This window comes from Centroberyx gerrardi, chromosome 4 (assembly GCF_048128805.1).
Source record: "Centroberyx gerrardi isolate f3 chromosome 4, fCenGer3.hap1.cur.20231027, whole genome shotgun sequence".
NCBI classification, from domain to species: Eukaryota; Metazoa; Chordata; class Actinopteri; order Beryciformes; family Berycidae; genus Centroberyx; species Centroberyx gerrardi.
The window spans coordinates 66,539-89,913 of NC_136000.1; the positions used below are offsets into that span (position 1 = coordinate 66,539).

A 23,375-nucleotide genomic window follows, 5' to 3' on the forward strand; every position below is an offset into this window, starting at 1 on the left:
CCACTACACTACTGCTGCTGTCACCTGCACCTTGTTATCAACAACACTACATTACATACACACTACCAACACTATCCCTTTCTATTCAGAACATGAAGTTACATGCTACATCTAAACCCTACCAAGTCACACATACTATGAAGTTTACATCCTACACTGCCCAAGCAGAGAGCAGATGCCCGACCAACTCAGCAGTCTGCATATCCACATTGTATCTGCTTAGGCAAAGCTAAGTCTGACTGGCCCTGCTGGCTTGTCTGGCAGCTTGTCATTGAATGCCAGGGCCACTCAGCTGTCCAGCCACCCTCAATGTTTATATAAGTCACACGATTAACCAGAGGACCCAAACAAGTTCTGACTTACTATGTTCACTCATGCTGCCAAGCTAATACTAACACAAGGCTGACCCAAACATGCTAGCAATCTGATGCTAGCATCTGGCTAACCCAAGAATGCTACCAAGCTAGTGCTAGCACAAGACTGACACAGGCATTCTACCAAGCTAATGCTAACACAAGGCCTACACAAGCATGCTACCAAGCTATTACTACCACAAGGCTAACCCAAACATGCTACCAAGCCAATGCTAACCCAAGGCCTACACAAGCATGTTACCAAGCTATTGCTAACACAAGACTAACTCAAGCATGCTACCAAGCTAATGCTAACACAGGGCTAGCTCAGGTAAGCTATCTACCTAGGCTACTTTGTGCCCCAGTTAGCATGTTTCCTCCTCATCCACAGACATTCACTAGCACCCATGGCTGCTTCTGACATAGTCTTAACTGCCTGCTTTAAACTCTGTCCATGGATGCCTAATTCACCAAGAAGTGCTAACATTGATCTGCCTACAAATCCTCTGCAACCTCAACAGGCTTCAATCGCACATTCCAACCTTGCTGCTCCACCTCAGCTGCCAGATCAGAATACTTGAGCATCTTCCTTTCATAAGCTTCATCTACTGCATCTTCCCATGGCACTGTGAGTTCCACAAAATACACAATCCACTGTGACTCTGGCCACAACAAGTGGCAGAGAGGAAGATGAGGGGAAAGATCAATGCCACCCTGGAGAACCCCTCTCACCCTCTCTACAATGAGCTGAGGATGATGAGGAGCAGAGCGCCTCAGACGTTCCTTTCTGCCTGCAGCCACGGGACTGTTCAACACCATCAGAGACCCCTGTGCCAGTCAGCCTTGACCCCCCCCAACCCTAACCCTAACCCTAACTCAACACACACACACACACACACACACACACACACACACACAATAACTTGCCCCCTAGATACAACTTCCATCTCCATCTCCCAAACCCCTACCCTCCACCCAACCTGCACAATCAATCACTTGGACCCAGGATCCTTAACCGGCACTAATAACTTGAACTCTTGACCTTTGACTCTTGCACAGGGACACTATGTACCTCAGGAATATATCCATGGTACTATCCAAATTGCATTTATTATTTGCATTTCTTTGCATTATTTGCACTCTCTCACACTCTCTATTGTCTCTATTGTTGTATATTATATTCACTACCTTTATTCTATGTTAGTAGGTTTTTCCTTTATTTCTTGTTATTTATTTATTACCTGTACTTGACTTACTTTACTTCTTTGGTATTGTCCGTCAATTGCTGCTGTGGCATCTGAATTTCCCCAAGGGGATCAATAAAGTGCTATCTTATCTTATCTACTGGCCTTGTAAGGTATTTTTGAGCAAATTGCAAACGAAAGGTTGCCACCCTACTTGCCAAATGCACCAGACCTTGCCCTCCCTGTTCCTTGGGTAGAAAAAGCCCTTGAGGCACCCAGTGGAATCTGTCCTAAAACAAATCTACTAGAACAGCTTGCAGTTTCTGAATCAGACCAGCAGGTGGCTCCATGCAGGCCAACCAATGCCACAGTGCAGAAGCTACCAAGTTATTGATGATAAGTGTCCTACCTCTAAAGGACATTTGTGGCAGCAACCATTTCCATTTCATCAACCTCCCCTCCATCTTCTCTAACACACCCTCCCAGTTCAACTGCTGCATCATCACCAAGATACATGCCCAGATACTTGATCCCATCTCTTTTCCACATTAAGCCTCCTGGTAAATTGGGGAGGCCACCACTTCAGTTCACAACTGCTAAAGCTTCACTTTTTCTCCAGTTAAAGTTTGCAGCTGAAATTATTCCAAAATCATTAACAGTTTTCTCAAATTTTTGTTTTTCAACAAGGACAATTACATCATCTGCATAAGCTGATAAAACAAGAGCTGTATTACAGTTTGGTAAAATCAGTCCTTCAATAGAAGCCCGTATTTTATGCAACAAAGGTTCAATAGAAATTGGATTGGAACAGCCTTGTCTAATACCTCTTTTCACTTTGAAGGGGGCGCTCAGCCCCCCATTGATTTTCAGCACACTCTCAATGTCTTGGTACAAAACCTTGATCATGGCAATGAAACCTGGGCTCAACCCAAAACGCTCCAGAGATTTCCAGAGGTAAAAGTGCTCAAATGTCTTTTCTTGGTCTAACAAAATGAGACCAACTTCCAAACCCAAAGAACTAGAGACTTCCAAAATATCTCGAATTAGAGACACGTTGTCTAAAATAGACCTACCAGGCACACAATATGTCTGGTCCTGATGAATAACTTGATCCATCACCCCCTTCAGTCTGTTAGCCAGAAGCTTATAGTCTGAGCAGAGGAGTGAGACGGGTTGCCAGTTCTTAATGTCCTGAAGGTCTCCTTTCTTCTGCAACAGAGTTAACACAGCTCTTCTGCAGCTTAATGGCAAAGACATTTCTTTAAGACTTTCATTTGAAACTGCCAACAGATCCTCACTGCAGCTCATTCCAGAAAGTCTTATAGAATTCCACTGGAATCTCTCTCTCCCCACCTTTACCCAGTTTGTGAATTGCCCTACAAGAGAGAAGAGGATTCTGGACTTACTGTATGCTAATGTTAAAGAGGCCTACAGCTCCATTGCCCTCCCTCCTCTGGGCAGATCAGACCACAACTTGGTGCAACTCCTCCCTCTCTACAAGCCTCTTGTCCAGCAACAGCCCCCCACCACCAAGACTGTGAGGCAGTGGTCAGAGGAGGCCTGCGCTGCTCTGCAGGCCTGCTTTGATGTAACAGACTGGGAGGTACTCTGCGAGCCGCATGGTGAGGACATTGATGCTCTCATGGATTGTGTCACAGGGTACATCAAATTCTGTGTGGACACCTGTGTTCCCCTAAAGACTGTTCGCTGCTTTGCAAACAACAAGTTTTGGGTCACCAAGGACATCAAGCCCATCCTGAACTTGAAGAAGAGGGCGTTTGTGTCACAGGACAAGGATGCAATAAAGGGGGCACAGAGACAACTGTCAGTGAAGTGCAAGGAGGGTAGGGACAACTACAGAAGGAAGTTAGAGCTGAAGGTGAAACAGAATAACACCAGAGAGCTATGGAGGGGAATGAGGAACATCACTGGCTTTAAGTCCAGCAGTCAGGTGATAGATGGCAATGTGGGTAAGGCCAATGAACTGAATTTGTTTTTCAACAGGTTCGATGCCTGCCCTGTGCTTTCCCCATGCCCTCCCACTCCCGAGCCTGCTGCAGCTACCTGCCCCCTCCCTCCTTTGCCTGCCCATGCTACGGATGTTAACCCCAGCCCTCCCCCACCGGCTACAGACACTGACCTGCAACCTCCTTTGCTTACCTCTGCCACAGCCGTCTCCAGCTCCATGATGACTATCTCCACTGACCAGGTGAGGAGAGAGCTGTGCCGACTACATCCGGCCAAGGCCGCAGGCCCTGACGGCATCGGTCCAAAGGTGCTCAAAGCCTGTGCCCCCCAGCTATGCAATGTGTTTCACCACATCTTCCAACTGAGCTTGAGGCTGGAAAGGGTCCCGGGACTATGGAAGACATCATGCATCATCCCTGTACCGAAGAAGGCGCGCCCCAGTGCCCTCGGTAAGTACAGACCTGTAGCACTGACCTCACACATCATTAAATCATTCGAAAGACTGGTGTTGGAGTATCTTCGGCCACTGGTTAAGTCCTCACTGGATCCCCTCCAGTTTGCCTACCAGCCTCAGATGGGAGTGGATAATGCCATCACCTACCTGCTCCACCGTATCTACTCCCACCTGGACGACCCGGGAGGCATTGTGAGAGTCATGTTTTTTGATTTCTCTAGTGCCTTTAATACCATCAAGCCGGTCCTGCTTGGGGATAAACTTACAGGGATGCAGGTGAATGCTCCCCTGGTGTCCTGGATTATGGACTATTTGACTGGAAGGCCGCAGTATGTACGTCTGCAGAACAGCATGTCAGATACAGCGGTGTGCAGCACGGGAGCCCCACAGGGTACTGTACTATCTCCTTTCCTCTTCACGCTTTACACCACAGACTTTAAATACAACACAGTCTCCTGTCACCTGCAGAAAATCTCTGATGACTCTGCAGTTGTGGGATGTATCAGAGGGGGGAAGGAGACCGAGTACAGGGCAGTGTTGGACAGTTTTGTCTACTGGTGTGAGCTAAACCATCTTGAGCTCAACATCAGTAAGGCCAAGGAACTGGTGGTGGACCTGAGGAGATCAAGGACTCCTGTCACCCGTTTCCATCCGGGGGGTGGCGGTGGAGGTTGTACAGGACTATAAGTACTTGGGTGTACACTTGGACAATAAGCTCAACTGGACTAAGAACTCTGTGGCTACCTACAAGAAGGGTTAGAGCCGGCTCTACCTCCTCAGGAAGCTCCGGTCCTTCGGCGTCTGTAGCACCATGCTGCAGATGTTTTATGAGTCTGTGGTGACTACTGCCATCTTTTTTGCTGTTGTGTGCTGGGGCAGTAGCCTAAAAGCTGCAACTCCAATAGAATCAGCAAACTTATCCGGAGGGCTAGTTCTGTTCTGGGAGTGGAGCTCAACACCCTTGCTGTTGTGACCGAAAGGAGGATGTTTTCCAAACTCCTCTCGATCATGGACAATGTCTCCCACCCCCTCCACGACACGCTGGCGGGACAGAGGAGCAAGTTCAGCAACAGACTGTTATCCATTAAGTGCACTACTGAGCGCCACAGGAAATCTTTCCTTCCTGTGTAAGTTGTACAACTCCTCTCCTTTTTGTCGAAGGTAGAGGGCACTTTGGACTGCAATAATTATTACCGGCTCATGTGCAATATGTAGTTGTGCTCATTTTCATGGATATTAAATGGTATCATGTTATCAAATGTCACACTGGTCACTTTATCTTTATCTTAGCTTTTTAACATTGGCTTTATTGTATTTTATTGTATTTTAATTATTGTAATTTATACATTATTGTACTTGTATTTTTGCACTGGTGGCACTTTGCACTTTATGGCACTCTACTAATATTTATTTTTTCTTGAACTTTTTAACCTGAATCTTGAAAATTGTGACTGAAACAATTTCCCCCAGGGATGAATGAAGTCTTCTGAATCTGAATCTGCCAGTCCATCAATGCCAGAGGCTTTACCCCCATCCATACTCTGTAGAGCTGCACACAGTTCTGACAGAACCAGTGGTTCTTCCAGCTCAAAGTTGTCCTCTTTGTAGACCTTAGGCAGAGCCTCAAAAAAGGAATCAAAAAGCTCTTCATCCTGCTGATGCTCACTACTATACAGTTTTGAGTAAAACTGTACTGCTCGTCTCCGTATCTCACTTGATTCTATGAGCTCCTGTCCTGTGGCAGAGCGCAGGACATGAACCTGCTCTGCCCATTCTATCTCCAGGTCAAAGAAGAATTTAGATGGTGCGTCCATCTGGTTTACACTCTGGAATCTTGGCCGGACCAACGCTCCTTGAGCTTTAGTGCCTAGTAGGTCTGCAAGGGCAGCTTTCTTGGATTTGAGGACTTCAATATGTCCTCGATTTCCTGTGGACTCTATTAACCCTTGAAGTTTCACTATTTCAATCCCTAGATCATATATAGATCTGGTAATGTCCTGTGTGACATGGAGAGTGTACTGTTGACAAAGCTGTTTTATCTCCACCTTGGGAGATAAAGTGGCAGAAGGAGCCCTCCCTGTGCCAACGCATAAGTGAATTCTGTGAACATTGGTGTGCCATTTTGAACAAATTTTCACTGGACTTGATGACACTATTGGTTGAACAAATGAAAAAAGAAATGGCAAGAATTGACCAAACTATTACAGAGAAATGCACTGCTCTCCAGCAAGCGATGAACGATGCTGCCAAGTTCAATGAACTTTTACAAACCAATCAGGAACAAATTGATAAACTGTATAATGAAATCAAAGAAAAGAAGATCAAGAAATTCAATTGAGATAAGAAAGACAAGGAGGAGGCAATAACCTATTTCTGGAAATTTCTGGAAAAATCCAATTCCCAGAAAATCTCCCCAGACCAGAAGTGGTAATGATAGTTGTACCTGGCAACGGACTCCACAAACTGATCAACTCTCGACTACAAGTGCATCATCATCCTCAAACGCACCACAGAGGCTACAACAGACGCGGCGGACCCACGCACGGAAGAGACGTCCCACCCGACGTGGGAAGAGGAGACGACCAGCAGAGGAGGCCAGCCACACGATCCCGCTTCAAACAACGGAACTGAATGTCCTTAATCTCTCTAGTAAGGAACTTAATGACTCATATCTCTTTACTTAACAAAGATTTAAATTATGTACCTACGGCTTAGAGTCTAGATTTTGAAACAGATTGATCTTTTCAAGCTTTTTAGGTGGATACGCCTTAGAGAATTTTTTCATGTACAAACCTCGGATACTGAGGAAAATAGGGATATTTTGGCCGCAAATAAACAATTTAAAGGAAGGAGTTGTTTTGTGCCACCTCCTAATCGTAATCCCTCAACTGACACCTTTTGTAGACTAGTTGAGGATTATATAAATGCTCTTTTACAGGATAAGCACCTTTACAAGGGTTACTCTAACCTCACAAAAGATGAAAGACAAGCACTCCTAGATCTACAGTCTGACAACACCATTATTATACGCGAGGCTGATAAAGGTGGTGCAGTTGTTGTAATGAATAGGTCAGACTACACACAGGAATGTTATAGGCAACTTAGAGATACTACATTTTATGAAAAATTACTACATAACTCCACACCTGACTTTATAACAGTTGTAGTTGATTTCTTAGTGAGGTTCTCAAATAGTGGAGAGATTACTAACAAGGAGTTTGATTTTTTGGTTAATAAACATCCGGTATTTCCGGTTTTCTACACTCTGCCTAAAATCCACAAGGACTCTAAAACACCACCTGGACGTCCAATAGTCACTGGTATCAATTCTTTAACTTCCCCCATTTCTACTTTTGTTGATTTTTTCATTAAACCTCTTGTAGAGGAGCTACCCTCTTATGTGAAGGAATCAGGTGACATGATAACTTTTGTGGAATCAGTTGGACCGATTTATGAGGAGACTTTTTTGGTTACCCCTGATGTTGAGTCATTACTGTATATACAAATGTTCCACATGATGGCAGTCTCCAGGCAATGGAGCATTTCCTTAAGACTCGTTCCCCTGATGCAACTCCCTCCAACTTTTGTCTTTTGTCCCTGGCCAAATTGGTTCTTACTCATAATTATTTTATGTTCCAAAACGATTTTTTTCTACAGAATCGAGGCACATCAATGGGCTCAAACATGGCCCCCTCTTACACCTGCCTCTATGTTGGCTACTTTGAACTCACACAAGTCTTTAATCCTGTTAATAATCCTTTTCTACTCAATATTATCACCTGGAAGAGATATATTGATATTTTCATGCTTTTTCATGGTACCGAGGATCAGCTGATTGCTTTCTTTTCATTTCTAAATGCATGCTCTGAATACCTCAAATTCACAATACATTATGACATATACAAGGTCAGCTTTCTTGATCTCTTGATTATCCGAGATAGTGATAATCTGTTATATACAGACCTCTATAAGAAACCCACAGACCGTAATAGCTTGCTAAAAGCTGATAGTCATCATCCTCTTCCCCTAAAAAATTGTTTGCCGTATAGTCAACTATGTAGAATCAAAAGAATCTGCAAAAAAACAGTCGGCTTCAATCGCCACATAACAGATGCTCTTTAGATTCAGGCAAAGAGGTTATTAGAACACACAGATTACCAGCGCTGTGGAAAAAAATTCTAAATACATCAAGATTTGAACTTTTCCACAGAAAAAGACAAAAAAATTATCATTCTGTCATTTTAACAACAAAATATTCCAAATGTGCGCAACAATTTAAAAAGATCATATTGGTTCATACTTAAGTCTGATAAGTCCCTTGGTAATCTTTTTACAGAGCCACCTTTGGTTGTTTTTTCTCATTTTCCGAACCTTAAAGACAAACTTATCAGCTCTGATTTGGCTCCTCAAGTGGTGTCCTCACAACGTTTACTTGCTCCAATAACAGATGGGAACTACAGATGTAATTCTTGTGCTCAGTGCAATAGAACATACAAGTGTGATTACTTTAAACATCCCCATTCTGGACAAAAGATCCGTATTCGTAGAGTCATCACATGCTCGTCCAAATCTGTTATTTATTTGATTACATGTCCTTGTGGATTGGCTTATGTTGGACAGACAAAAAGACAATTAAAGGTACGAATAGCCAAACACTGTAGTACTATAAGGTGTAGAAAGGTAACCTATCCAGTAGCCTCACATCCTCTCTTCGTTATATAGGAATTGAGAAGGTTGACCTTCCAAGACGGGGTGGCGACCTGGATTCTCTAGCAGCCTGGATCCATAGATTGAAGACCCTGGCTCATCTCGGCCTCAATGTAGAATTTGACCTCAGACCTTTCCTGTAGTTTTCTTTTATAGGCCTATCTTACATATCTTATATTTTTCATGCAGGTCTATTCCTGATAAATTGTTATTGATTCGTTTCCTATTGGTTGTAAATATATGCCCTCATATGTATACACTGACTTAATGGGCATTACTTATGTAATATGATGATATTTTTGTCGGTATGCACTATTGAATCCTCTACTGTTGTAGACTTAGTACTTTTTTCTCTTTATATTTACTTAATTGCATACGCATTTTAAAACCTTTCTATTGTTTTCTCTATTCTGTGTATCTTCATATTGAAATGCATGTGAACAGCCTCTCTAGACATTCTAGCTGTAGGCTTACGCTGATTACCCTGTGACGTCATTTATTTGGAACACCTGTTTTGTTGAGTATATATGTCACTGAGACGCTGTGATTTCTTTATCCTGAAGAAGGCATTATGTGCCGAAACGTCGATTAAATTCTACTTTTGCATCGGAGTTACGAGTGTGCAGCTTCTCCCTTCTTTTGATGTTTATGTCCTGTAAGCCAGCACCTCAACAACATAGGTGTGCGTTTTTTCTTTTTCTTTATCTCCACCTTCCCACAGTCCCACCACTGCCTCAATGACGTAAAATATGGCTTTTTGGTTTTAAAAATGTTCCAAAAGAAACTGAAAACCTCCTTAAAATTAACATCACAAAGTAAAGCAGTGTTAAGATGCCAATATGCACTCTTTGGTTTGATGTTTGCAATCAAAACATTACAAATGACCAGGGAATGATCAGTAAAACCTACAGGTATCATTTTACACATTTTAAAAACACAAAAATTGTGTTTAAAACAATAAAACCTGTCTAATCTAGCCAAACAAATTAAATGTTCTCTAGTATGAGGCCATGTATACTGTCGTTTATCATTATTCAATCTTCTCCAAATATCTACCAAGTCATCATTTTGCTGACTCATTGCACGCTGTGATGCAATGTGAGGTTCAACATGATTCCTATGTAAACAATGATTTTGAGTACAATTAAAATCTCCTCCCAAAAATAAAAAATAATCAGAATTATAAATATTCAAATGATTACTTAGAATCTTTAAAAACTATACTCTGCTAGACCCTATAGTAGGAGCATATACATTTATAAAAAATAACTGTAAAACACTCAAACTTTGCCGTAACCACCGTGAGCCGGCCCTCCACCTCTTGTTCTAACTCATAGGAAATAGGTGTGAAGCTCTTAGAGAAGAGAATGCCAACTTCTCCACCTATTGAGTTCTTATGGCTCATAGCAACCTCTCCATCCCACTCTGTCCTCCAGTCAGTTTCATTTACACTGTCACTGTGTGTTTCTTGTACAAACATAACATCAATACCTTTCAGCTTTATAAGTTCGTACACAAGTGCTCTTTTTCTTACATTTAGATTCAGAGTACCTACTTTGAAATCATTCATGGCAAAATGGATGAAAATCATAAAACATGCCAGTAACTTAAAATTGGGACAAAACTTGTTAAGCTGTTTCACCATCATCATCATTGTTTAGTTCCTGTCTGAGTTTTTGAACTATTTTCTTTAATCTTTCCTGGTCTGTAAAGCCTGTTTTTCCTTACTCCTCATCTGGGACCTGGCTGAATCAAAGAATGATTCCATATCTGAGAAACAGTCTTTTAGTCTCACACCCTTCATGTTTTTCATTTTTTTGTAGGAACTGTTAATTTTTCCTATTCCATAAGCACGTGAACCTTTACAGTTATCAGATATCTTGGTATTGGATCCTAATTCACTTTCACTATTAGCAGAACAGTCTTCTTCCCTCCCAAACCCACCCGACGAGCCCATGCCCACTGACCCCGGGATGTCCCCCCCCTAAAGTCTGGCTAGCCAGTTGCCAACTGCATGAGTGGGACCCGACACCGCCATTGACCTGCCTGGTGACTGTCCAGGGACAACCACTGCAAGCTGTCCTGGATTCAGGAAGTTCCGTCACTCTGGTCAGGCCTTCTACTTTACCCCCCAATTTTTTGATGACTGGAACCATTCCTGTCTCTTGTGTGCATGGTGACATACGTCAAGTGGAGGCCACCCATCTGTCCATGGGAGGAGCACCCGGAGTGTGGCCCTTGACAGTGGGCCTCCTGGAGAATTTGCCAGTTCCCTTGCACCTAGGACGGGACTGGCCAGGCTTTCCAGAAGCGTATGCCGCCGGCCAGAAAAGCCCAGCGTCAGGCCTCCACCAATAGCTACAGATGACGACGTTCAGGGCTGTCCAGAAAGATGCCTGCCCTCATGGCTGAAGGGGAGGAAGCCGACTTTGAAGGTGAGTCTCACCCCCCCAAAGTTGTCTCTCCTAATGTTGTCTCTGACTTTGCCCAACAGGTCACCAGGGAAGGCTCCTTTGCCCGGGACCAAAAAGAGGACGCCCGCCTCAAGAACTGCTGGAACCAGTTCTAGCTAGTAGAAGGGAAACCAAGGGGGGATGGCCACCTCCCCTCTCAGTATTTTAAGATCCATAATGGTCTCCTCTACTTTTATACCCAGTGCAGGGGAGAGACCATTTATCTGTTGGTAGTGCCCCGGACCAAGGTTCCGCTGGTCCTGGAACTGGCTCACTCCCATCCAATGGCCGGCCACCTGGGCATTGACGTCCCATTTGAAAGAATCGGGATGGACTTGATGGGACCGCTGCCAAAGTCGGCCAGGGGACACCAGTATATCTTGGTCATCATGGACTACGCCACTAGGTACCCAGAAGCGATACCCCTCAGGAAAGCCACCTCCAAGGTTATAGCCCGGGAGCTGTTCCAGCTTTTCAGCCAAGTTGGCATCCCAAAGGAAGTGCTGACGGACCAGGGCACCCCCTTCATCTCACGGCTCATGTCTGACCTCTGCTCTGTCTTCCAGGTGCAGCACCTTTGGACCTCAGTGAATCACCCACAAACCCTGAAAGATATGCTACGCCGGGTGGTGACGGAAGATGGCCGAAACTGGGACCTCATGCTCCCTTACATCCTGTTATCCGAGAGGTTCCCCAGGCTTCTACCGGGTTTTCCCCCTCCGAGCTCCTCTTCAGACGGCAGCCCCGGGGGGCTCCTCGATGTTGCCAGGGAAGCCTGGGAGCAGCAGCCTTCTCCCTACCGCACCATAGTCGAGCATGTCCAAGAAATGAGGGAACGCATCGAGCAGTGATACCCCTGGTCTGAAAACACCTCGAAAAGGCTCAAAGAACCCAGCAGCGAACCTACAACCGGCCAGCTCAACCTCAGGAGTTCCAGGCGGGTGACAAAGTGTTACTGCTGCTGCCCACAGTTGACTGTAAGTTCCTAGCCCCGTCAACTATAAGGTCAGACAGCCCGGACGACGTAAGCCCTTACAGATATATCATGTCAATCTGCTTAAACGCTGGTCAGAGCCTGCCCCAGTCCTGACTGCCTCCATACTTACCTCGTCCTTCTCGGCGAACAGCTGCTCCCCCACCAACGTCTCTTTGAAGTCGACAACCAATTCCAGGATGTCTTCTCTTCAACCCCTGGTCGAACAAACGTCATCCAGCACGATATACGCACCCCTCCCGGGGTCGTGGTCAAGCAGCAGCCCTACAGGGTCCCAGAATCACGGCGGGCGGCCACTGAAGAGGACGTGGAACGCATGAAACAATTGGGAGTGATTGAGGAGTCACACAGCCCTTGGTCCAGCCCTGTTGTGATGGTGCCAAAGCCTGCTGGCACCCCCTGGTACTGTAATGACTTCTACTACCCCATGCCTCGAGTGGATGACCTCATGGAGCATCTGGGGAAGGCCACCCTGGACCTGACAAAAGGGTATTGGCAGGTGCTCCTGAGACGGCGTTCATCACCCCCAGTGGCCTCTACCAGTATCGGTTCTTCCCTTCGGCTTGTATGGGGCGCCCGCCACCTTCCAGCGACTGATGGACATCATTTTGTGGCCACATTCCCACTTCACTGCAGCCTACCTGGACGATGTGGTCAACCACTCTGAAAGCTGGGAAGATCATCTACAACGTGTCCGTCTGGTGCTGGACAGTCTCCGGAAGGCTCGGTTGACTGCCAACCCCCGCAAAAAACTTTCACTCCTCTATCTATCTATCTATCTATCTATCTATCTAACTATCTATCTATCTCTATCTATCTCTCTCTCGCTCTATCTCTCTCTCTCTCCACTTATAATCCACAGCTGAAAAGCAACAAGTTCCCGCTCCTTCTCTGGAAAAGAAAGGCATTCTGGAAAATGTAGTAAATCACTAACTGCAGTAGAAGCAGACAAGGCAGGTTGAGGGAAAGTGGGTTCAGCAAAACAGTAAATGACTCTTCATCACTAAATAACTGCTGATGAGGAGATCTGACAGGAAGAGGAGGAGGAGTTTCCCTTCCATGTGAATGTAATTAAAGGTGAATGTAATATGAAGTGAATGTAATGTAAGTAAAGTCACCATGGACAGGGAGCTGGGCTCCTCCAGATACTGCTTCAGACTGAGGCTCTTCCCATTCACCTGGAGAGGGAAAAGGAGGAGAAGTCAGGGAGGATTCACTTCTGATGTTCTAGGACTGAAACAGGAATAATACTGATAACTGGAGGATTATTATCAATATCCCATATATCTGTTTAGGTTTTACTTTGTTTTGGAATATTACTGGAAATACTGACATCTGCCTGTTCCTCTAGTTCGGTTCTCCAACAGCAAGTCAGACAGGCAGACTGCTGGATTGGCTGAACTAACAGTGTTTTAAACAGGATTGGCTGAACTAACAGTGTTTTAAACAGGATTGGCTGACCTAACTGTTTTAAACAGGATTTGCTGAACTAACAGTGTTTTAAACAGGATTTGGTGAACTAACAGTGTTTTAAACAAGACTGGCTGAACTAACAGTGTTTTAAACAGGACTGGTTGGAACTAACAATGTTTTAAACAGGATTGGCTGGAACTAACTGGATTTTAAGAACACTTCCCCACATCTCTTTGTTAGAAACAAATCTTGTATTATAGATCCAGATGATCCACTACCTGCAGGTGAGTACAGATCCTCCTGAGGACGTCATAGACGCTGTCTCTGGACAGCAGGGACACAAACACATACTGCAGAGACAGAGACAGAATATCAACACCAGAGAGAGAGAGAGACAGAGAGACAGAAAGACAGAGAGAGAGACAGAGACAGAGAGAGAGAGACAGAGAGAGACAGAGAGAGAGAGAGAGAGAGACAGAGAGAGACAGAGAGACAGAGAGAGAGAGACAGAGAGACAGAGATAGTGACAGAGAGACAGAGAGACAGAGAGAGAGAGACAGAGAGAGCCAGTGGAATACAACCACCGTAAAGACTGTCAATCATCTGTCAATCATCTGTCAATCATCTGTGTGTTCCTGACTGACCATTTGCACTGTGCTGATCTTTGTACATAGACATACTGTACATACTACAGAACAGATACATTTAAATACTTCAAAAAAAAAGTTGCACTGTTTACACAGTTCTCACTTTGTATGTTTGTATTTATATTTTTTAACTGCAATGTCCACATTTTTCTATTTTTATTTTAAGTTATCTTTACTTATCTGTATATATATATTTTTTTTTAACAGCAAAATCAAAATTTTTCTGTTTGTACTTTTAAGTAAATTTTACCTATTCTTATTTATATATTTGATTGCAATCTTACAATGTTACACAGCTCTGTTTACACATTTCTTTATTCTAGAAGATCTTTACTTATTGTACGTACATTTTTGTTTTTATTTCACACTTGCTTTGGCAATGTAAACGTATGTTTCCCATGCCAATAAAGCCCCTTTGAATTGAATTGAATTGACAGAGAGAGAGAGAGAGAGAGAGAGAGAGAGACAGAGAGACAGCAACAGAGAGAGAGAGCACCATAGAGAAACCAGGTGGCTGATTCTGCCTATAACACCCAAAGATTGAACATGTTTTAAATTCGATAAAACATCACTGAAAACAGTGCTGATGGAAAATATTCTGATTGATTAGTTATGCCTGGCCCTGACTGTTGTGAGTGAATGGAGGTTTGGATCACAGTACAGTTAACCCTCAGACTCCACTAGATGGCCTCAATGTGTTGTTGCTGCTCCACAGAGGGCTTTTATTGTGAAAGAGGAGCAGAGGGGGAGTGTCTGGAGCAGATTCATCAACAGGCAGAAGTATATCCATTTTTCACTCTGTGCACAAATATAAAAAAAAGCTTGAATGGAGCTCAAAGCACTTTGAGCTGCATGTTGTGTATGAAAGGTGCTATACAAATAAAGGTTATTATATTATTATTATTAAAAGCTTGATACAAACTACAGCCAGACACAAGGAAGGTACAGTAATCTGTCTGTCTCTCTGAAAATGTATTGAAGCCTGTGTGGATCGCCATTCATTTTGATTCTAGATTTTTATTACACAAAGGATTGCAACATCAAATCCTGTGTATTGGTAAATGGTATTGTATTCTGTAGTATCCTGTTGTATTCTGTGCTGTGTAGTACTGTGTAGTACTGTGTAGTACTGTCCTGTACCTTCTGTCCAGTGTCAGTAGTGATAGCCAGGCCATTGGGCACCAAACCCGCCGTCTTGTGCTTCTTCACCAGCCGGACCGACACCACCGGTATGGCAACCTGGAAACACCGACGGCAAGAAAAATACAGAAATGAAGCCACAACATTTTCCACCGCCTCAGCTACAGTGGAGCTGCTCTTGAGCAAGGCACTGAACCTCCAACTGTTCGGTGGCCAACAGTAGAAGGCTGAGGTTGTACCGCAAACACTGTAACACACTGTGACAAACTGTCACACACTGTAAAACGCTGTGACACACACTGTAAAACATTGTAACACACTGTAAAACACTGTAACACACTGTAAAACACACATTATGATGTATCTTCACAAACTGTAAAACACTGCCACACTATCACACACTGTAAAACACTGTAAAACACTGCCACACACTGTAACACACTGTAAAACACTGTAAAACACTGCCACATACTGTAACACACTATCACACACTATGGAACACTGTCATACACTGACACACACTGTCTCACTCTAAAACACTGACACAAACTGTAACACACTGTAACACACTGTAAAACACCGTAAAACACTGACACAAACTTTAACACACTGACACACACTGTAAAACACTAACACACTGATACACACTGTAAAACACTGACACACACTGTAAAACACTGTAACACACTGACACACACTGTAAAACACTGACACACACTGTAAAAAACTGTCACAAACTATAACACTGTAAAACACTGTCACAACCTGTAAAGCACTGACACACACTAAAAAAACTGTTACACACTGTAAAACATTGTAACACACTGTAAAACACTGCAATATACTGTAAAATGCTGTCACACATTGTAACACACTGTAAAACACAAACTATGACATATTTTCACAAACTGTAAAACACTGTCACACACTAACACACTGTAAAACACTGACACACACTGTGAAACACTGACACACACTGTAAAACACTGTCACAAACGATAAAACACTGTAAAACAGTGACACACACTGTCACACTGCCATACACTGTCACACTGTAAAACAGTGACACACACTGTCACACTGCCATACACTGTCCCACTGTAAAACACTGTCACAAACTGTAAAACACTGTAAAACACTGTCACAAACTATAAAACATTATAAAACACTGTCACAAACAGTGTTGGGGTAACGCGTTACAAAGTAACACTACTGTCAGGTAGTGTAGCCGCTGGTGCGTGTCTGCGAGTGTAAGGAGTGCATTTACCAAGCGCTGTCCGCAAACAGTGACGCTTCTCCGTCACAACTACACTACACTAAACTGAACTGAATTAAGCTAAACTAAGCTAAGCTAAGCTAAGCTAAACTAAGCTAAACTTAGCTAAACTAAACTAATCTAAACTAAATTTAGCTAAATTAAGCTAAACTAAACTTAGCTAAAGTAAACTAAGCTAAGCTAAACTAAGCTACACTACACTAATCTAAACTAAGCTAAACTTAGCTAAACTAAACTAAGCTAAGCTAAGCTAAGCTAAGCTACACTACACTACACTAAGCTAAACTAAGCTAACCTAAGCTAAACTAAGCTAAGATAAACTAAGCTACACTACACTACACTACACTAAGCTAAGCCTACCTAAGCCTCTGCAGCTCCCTCTCCTGCTGAACCCAATACCTGCTTTCACACAAACCAGCTGTTAAAATGACAGCAGATTGATTCAACATGACAGTCCAGACACACAGGTTAAACCCTGACCTTTGACCCCAAACGGAGCAGGGTTTAATCTTGACCGGAGTGGTTTTGTGGGTCGACCCTAAAACACTGACCTTTGACCTGCTACTGGTAAAAAGGAGGCGGAGCTGAGACAGACTGACGGCGTCTTCACCCACCTTGATGTCTTTACCGAAGAGGTTGGCATAGAAACAGAGCCAGTTCCTGGAGATGTAGAGCCGTCCCTGCAGCAGGATGTCTCTTAGCAATGCACACGAATACACTGGAGAGCAAGACAGGACAGCAGTGAGACAGGTTGACTGGAGAGCAAGACAGGACTGCTGTCCCGTCAGCAGGTTGACTGGAGGAGAGACAGAGACAGAGCAGAGAGACAGGTTGACTGGAAGAGAGACAGGTTGATTGGAGGAGAGACAGGTTGACTGGAGGAAGACGGTTGACTGGAGGAGAGACAAAGCAGAGAGACAGGTTGACTGGAGGAGAGACAGGTTGCAGGATGGAGGAGAAACGGTTGACTGGAGGAGAGACAGGTTGACTGGAGGAGAGACAGGCTGACTGGAGGAGAGACAGGTTGACTGGAGGAGAGACAGGCTGACTGGAGGAGAGACAGGTTGACTGAAGGAGAGACAGGCTGACTGGAGGAGAGACAGGCTGACTTGAGGAGAGACAGGTTGACTGAAGGAGAGACAGGCTGACTGGAGGAGAGACAGGCTGACTGGAGGAGAGACAGGTTGCAGGATGGAGGATCTCATGTCTCAAACATCTGAACATGAAACTGACTGAAATGTTCATCAAAGTCAGAGAGCTGGAAAAAAACTGAGTAAAACAACAGTTTTAGTCGACTCATGTATTATGAATGTGTATAATAAGTATAATAAGTATAATAACTATAATAAATATAATAAATATAATAAATATAATAAATATAAGTATAATAAGTACAATAAGTTCAAGTTCAAGTAGTTTGTTGTCATATGCGTTAAAAAAAGCAGTGCATTCCAATGCAATGAAAAACTTGTGCTCTGACTACTAAAAAAATACTGTATGGCAATCATACAACTATACAATATACACTATACACTAGGGATGGGAATTGATAAGATTTTATTGATACCAATGCCATTATCGATTCTGCTTATCGGTCCGGTTCTTTATCGATTCCCTTATCGATTCCCGATCAATTTTCTGTGTGGAAAAAAAAGTAGGCCTACACAGGTTTTCAGTGTCAACACAGCTGTTTTATTATCTCTTGAGTCTGAACACAGTGTAGAATGTCTGCCTGATAACATTTGAACAAATTACAATGCTCCTTTTCTTAAAATGATATAACTTGGAAAACAAATAAGATGGTTAGATGGTTACCCTAAGATATTTCAACATATTGCTGGTGTTTCCACCCTGGCTGCGTTCACACATAGCGTTTTATCCCCAACCGCCAGCGCCCTTTTCTCATTAAAAGTAATGGGAAGCGGCAGCAAGGCGCACAAAAGGCGGCCGCTCCCGAAAAGCGCTGCAGCGGCGTTTTTTTCATCAGAGCGGAGTGCTTTCAAAAGTTGAGAAATGTTCAACTTTTCAGAAAAGCGCCGGGTGACGTGAACCGCTTTTTCCCAGCTGACCAATCGCGATGAAAGAGACGCTGGCCGTTTCCCATAGCAACAACAAATATGGAGAAAGTGAAAGTGCCGGTGGAGAAATGGGACGTTGTAATAAGCGAATTTCCGTTACCGCAACAGCGATCATAAAGGCAGTAAGGATTATACTAGGCATGTATTGGAAATATCTGGTAAGCCTTTGCTTGTTGCACAACATTGTTCTGTTCTGTCTGCTAGAAGTGCTAACCAGCCGGTTAGTGAGCTACAGTGAGCTAGCAGCCGCTCGGATAACCGGCCGGTCAGTGAGCTAGCGGCCGCTCGGATAACCGGCCGGTCAGTGAGCTAGCAGCCGCTCGGATAACCGGCCGGTCAGTGAGCTAGCAGCCGCTCGGATAACCGGCCGGTCAGTGAGCTAGCAGCCGCTCGGCTAACCGGCCAGTCAGTGAGCTAGCAGCCGCTCGGCTAACGTCAGGTGACGTTGCCGTGATCCGTTTCTTATTTCTCCACATCAAAAAACGCTGTGTGTGAACACAGAAATGATCATTTTACAGACGTTACAAGTAGCACTGTTGTCATCTTTCTTCGTGAAATGAAGCCACGCTTTGGACCGTTTCTTCCTCTCAGCCATGACTCCTTCTTGTTGCAAGTTTCCAGCAGCGTAGACGCAGAGTTTGACATCATGACGCATGAGTTTTTGCAATGCGCATGCGCAACTGTCAGAAAAACATGCCGGCATCGATAAAAGGAATTGATAACCTCGGAGGCATACGATTCCGATGGATCAGACAATTTGGAACCGGTTCTCAACTGGAACCGGTTTTCAATTCCCATCCCTACTATACACACCATACACCATACGCAGACACACATATTAACAGAAACACATATCTATGATCTACACACAAATATACTCCATGTATATACACATACACACCCACGTATCCATCCAAGTAAACATATACACCCGCCATATGTACACATATAAACACTGACTTCAGCAACATAAGAAAAAGCAGTATAGCTGTTATCTGTACACATGAGTGCAAGTCGAACATCGCACAAAGAAGAGCAGTTATGACTCACTACTGCCTGTTAATGAGTCTTACTGCCTGTGGATAAATGCTGTTTTAAAGTGTGTGGTGTGTGCCTTTATACCGCGGTAACTGTCCTGATGGTAGTAATGTAAATAGATGATGACCTGGATGAGAGTCGTCTGTAATGATGTCCTGTTCCCTCTTCTTACAGCGGATGGTAGATTTCTGACATCGCTGCCTCTTATTCTAGAAGCCTGACTAATAACTCTGTTCAGCCGCTTCGGATCTTTTGCAGTCATGCTATCGAACCATGCTACTAAGCTGCCAGTGAGAATGCTTTTGATGGTGCACCGGTAAAATTCACCAGAGTTTTGGTTGACATACCAAATTTCTTGAGACATCTAAGAAAGAAAAGCCTTTGTTGAGCTTTCTTTAGTATAGAGTTGACAGACAGGTGAGAGAGTCGGAGATCTGTATTCCTAAGAACTGAAATGAGTTTCTACGCTCAACAGCCGTGTGGCTGGCTTTATTCTTCCTAAAATCTATGATGATCTCTTTTGAATAATAACTATAATAAGTGTAACTAGAAAAGGTTAAATTTTCTGAAGAAAATTTGTGGGCTTGCTTCAGCAAGACAGGTTGAAGACAGTTGAATTCATGACAAAGTGTTTAAAAGTCTGTACATTTTGAGTATTTTGATCTGGTGTTTGCAGTAGTAGCTCTTATAGTTATAGTTGTGCAAATCTATAAACCAGCTAGAGTGGAGTAGAGAGACTGCTGAAACTGTAGTAGCTGCAGTAGTAGTAGTACTACAGCACTAGAAGTTTCACTGTTTGAAGTAGTTAAAATGTGTAACTGAACAGTAGTAGGAATGCTACTACTAGGTAATACTACTAGTAGTAGTAGTAGTAGTAGTATTAGAAGTAGTAGTAGTAGTAGTAGTAGCAGTAGTAGTAGTAGCAGCAGCAGTAGTTGTAATGGAAGTAGAATCAGTCATTGTACATGTAATGGTAATTACACCTGTGTGTGTGTGTGTGTGTGTGTGTGTGTCTCTCTGGCTTTTTAAAGGTTGTAGTATTATGGGTTGTAGTAAAAGCAGCAGCTGTAATATCACGAGTAGAAGTAATACAATCAGCAGTAGTATAAAAAGCTTCAAGCTTGGTGGTGTGAGGAGACAATGTTACTCACAGGATTTGAACCCACAATCTTTTGCACTGCAGACCTTTTCACTAACCCTAAGCTACTAAGTCCACTGGATAACACTGGAGGAAGCGCTCTCTCTCTCTCTGTCTCTCTCCCTCTGACTACAGTGGCAAAAGAGAAAACAATTCAATATTTCACAGAAAACTACGGAGCCCGCAACTGGCCATTGGGAGAGAAAAAAAGTTATATTGAATCCACAATTTACTGTAACGTGTGCACGTTTTAGTTAATTTGTGCGCACGAAATACAATTCGTTCCCTCAATTTCCTTAAACTGTGTATTTTAGAAAAAAATGCAACTTAAAAGGTACCTTTTAGGTATTGCAGATAGGGTTAGTAAGGATTTGGTATGTTAATATCCATTGTCTGTTTACACTGAATAGGCATATCCCCAAATATTGCAACATATTTAGCCACTTAACCTTCAGGCCATGTAAAGGGAGGGAGGGAACGAACTGTATCTCGTGCGCACAAATAAACCAAAACGAGGGCTCATTTTAACTAGATCGAGGGAACGAATTGTATCTTGTGCGTACGAATAAACCAAAACGAGGGCTCATTTTAACCAGATCGAGGGAACGAATTGTATCTCGTGCGCACAAAAAAAGAAAACGAGAGCTCGAACTGCATATTGTGCGCACGTTACAGTAAATTGTGGCCACGACATAAATAATTTTTCTCCCGATGGCCACTCCCAGGCTCCGTAGAAAACGGAAAAGGTAGGTCCTTTCTTTGTCGTTACTGATTGGATGTATTCGTTGTCACTCAAGGAAGTGGGACCAGAGCAATGGCTTTGAGAGATGCATTCCACTGGTTCAAATTACAGAAAACAGTAACAGAAAATAACACTTCTGGTTTGGGCATTTAGCCTTCAAAATAAAAGCGCAATATTTTAAACATGTATAAATTGTCAAATTCAGTAAGTGAGCACCCATATTAATGTTTGATGTCAAAATAATAATGAAAAATGCCATATTATGTGCCATTTTTAACTATAAACGCTGCATATATTATACTTTTTGATATTTCTGACTGAACACTGTACAGTTTACCTTTCATTTATCAACAGCACAATTTCTATGTCAAAACACTCCTGCAGACCTGTACGTCCACTACACACTAACGTTTAGACTCAAGCTGTTGAGCAAGAAAAGTCATGCTAGGCCCTGTTCTGTTAATTCGAACCAGCGGAACGCATCTCTCAGAGCCATTGCTCTGGTCCCACTTCCTGTTGCCTTACATCCAATCAGTAACGACAAAGAAAGGACCTACCTTTTCCATTTTCTGTGAAATGTTGAATTGTTTTCTCTTTTGCTGTTGTGTTTTGTGAAATGTTAATTAGTTTTGTGATATGTTAATTTGTTTAGTGAAATGTTGTTTTGTGAAATGTTAATTAGTTTTGTGAAATGTTAATTAGTTTTGTGAAATGTTGTTTTGTGAAATGTTAATTTGTTTTGTGAAATGTGTTTTGTGAAATGTCAATTTGTTTTGTGAAATGTGTTTTGTGAAATGTTCATTAGTTTTGTGAAATGTTCATTTGTTTTGTGAAATGTGTTTTTTGAAATGTGTTTTGTGAAATGTTCATTTGTTTTGTGAAATGTGTTTTGTGAAATGTTGTGCTTTGTGAAATGTTGTTGTGTTTTGTCAGTTGTTGTGTTTTGCACTTCATGGCCACCGTATCTGCCTCTCTCCCACCAGCCAGCAGGTGTTCTGGATCCTTTACAGTTTTTTACGATTGCTAGCAACCTTTTATCAGTTCTGTAGTCACATTTTCATAACTCTTAACACAGTTAGCACAACATCGGTCTGTTGCAGGCCATACCGTTAACACATTTCTTGTTCCTTTGACACAAAATGCATTCAGTGAACACATTTTAAAAACTCTTGAATTTCTTTTACACACAAGCTCAACCAAGACCAAAACTATGGATTTTACTGCCAAATTTACAAATGCTTTCACACTGTATGTCAGAACAGATAACCTCATGTTCTAAACCTAACTTATAGGCTACTGTTGAAGTGAACAGCAGTTCACATTGTATATTGAAACACAAATATATGTCCTATATTTTTTTATTGCTATTACGTAAGAAACAGCTGATTGAAGTTATGCAAATAGACCAATCACAGCTGAACACTGCCAGGGGTGGATAAGGCACGCCAAAAGATACTTCCCAAGGTGCATAGCCAGAGAAAATATAAGGAGTGATGTGGACGAGAACATGTGGCCAAATGCAGAAGACCGGGTAGATTAGAAAAGGACTGTGTATTTATTTTTTTTTTCTTCTGTGCCTTTCTCTTTTTGTATATTTTATTTTTACACAACTGTAACCAGCAGCGATATTGCAGATTTTTGTTGATCTCTTGAAGTAATTTCCTATTGCAAATACTGTAAAGCCTTTACTGCAGCAATTCTGTCACTTATTCCTTTTTCATATACTGTACATTCTATAAAGTAAAGATGAGTCATTCACTTTTGATATAGAATGTTTGCAAAAAAGAAGA

General features: G+C 42.9%; 1 protein-coding gene across 1 annotated transcript in view; it reads right to left on the reverse strand.

Annotated features, from left to right (window-relative positions):
* gramd2ab (GRAM domain containing 2Ab) overlaps nucleotides 1-23,375 on the reverse strand; it is a 51,503-nt gene that overhangs the window by 13,037 nt on the left and 15,091 nt on the right. The window contains exons 4-8 of the mRNA XM_078283261.1: nucleotides 17,204-17,307; nucleotides 15,314-15,412; nucleotides 13,805-13,876; nucleotides 13,232-13,291; nucleotides 6,439-6,456 (exon numbers count right to left, since the gene is read on the reverse strand). Coding sequence (XP_078139387.1) covers nucleotides 6,439-6,456; nucleotides 13,232-13,291; nucleotides 13,805-13,876; nucleotides 15,314-15,412; nucleotides 17,204-17,307 — 353 coding nt within the window. The remainder of the gene's footprint in view (nucleotides 1-6,438; nucleotides 6,457-13,231; nucleotides 13,292-13,804; nucleotides 13,877-15,313; nucleotides 15,413-17,203; nucleotides 17,308-23,375) is intronic.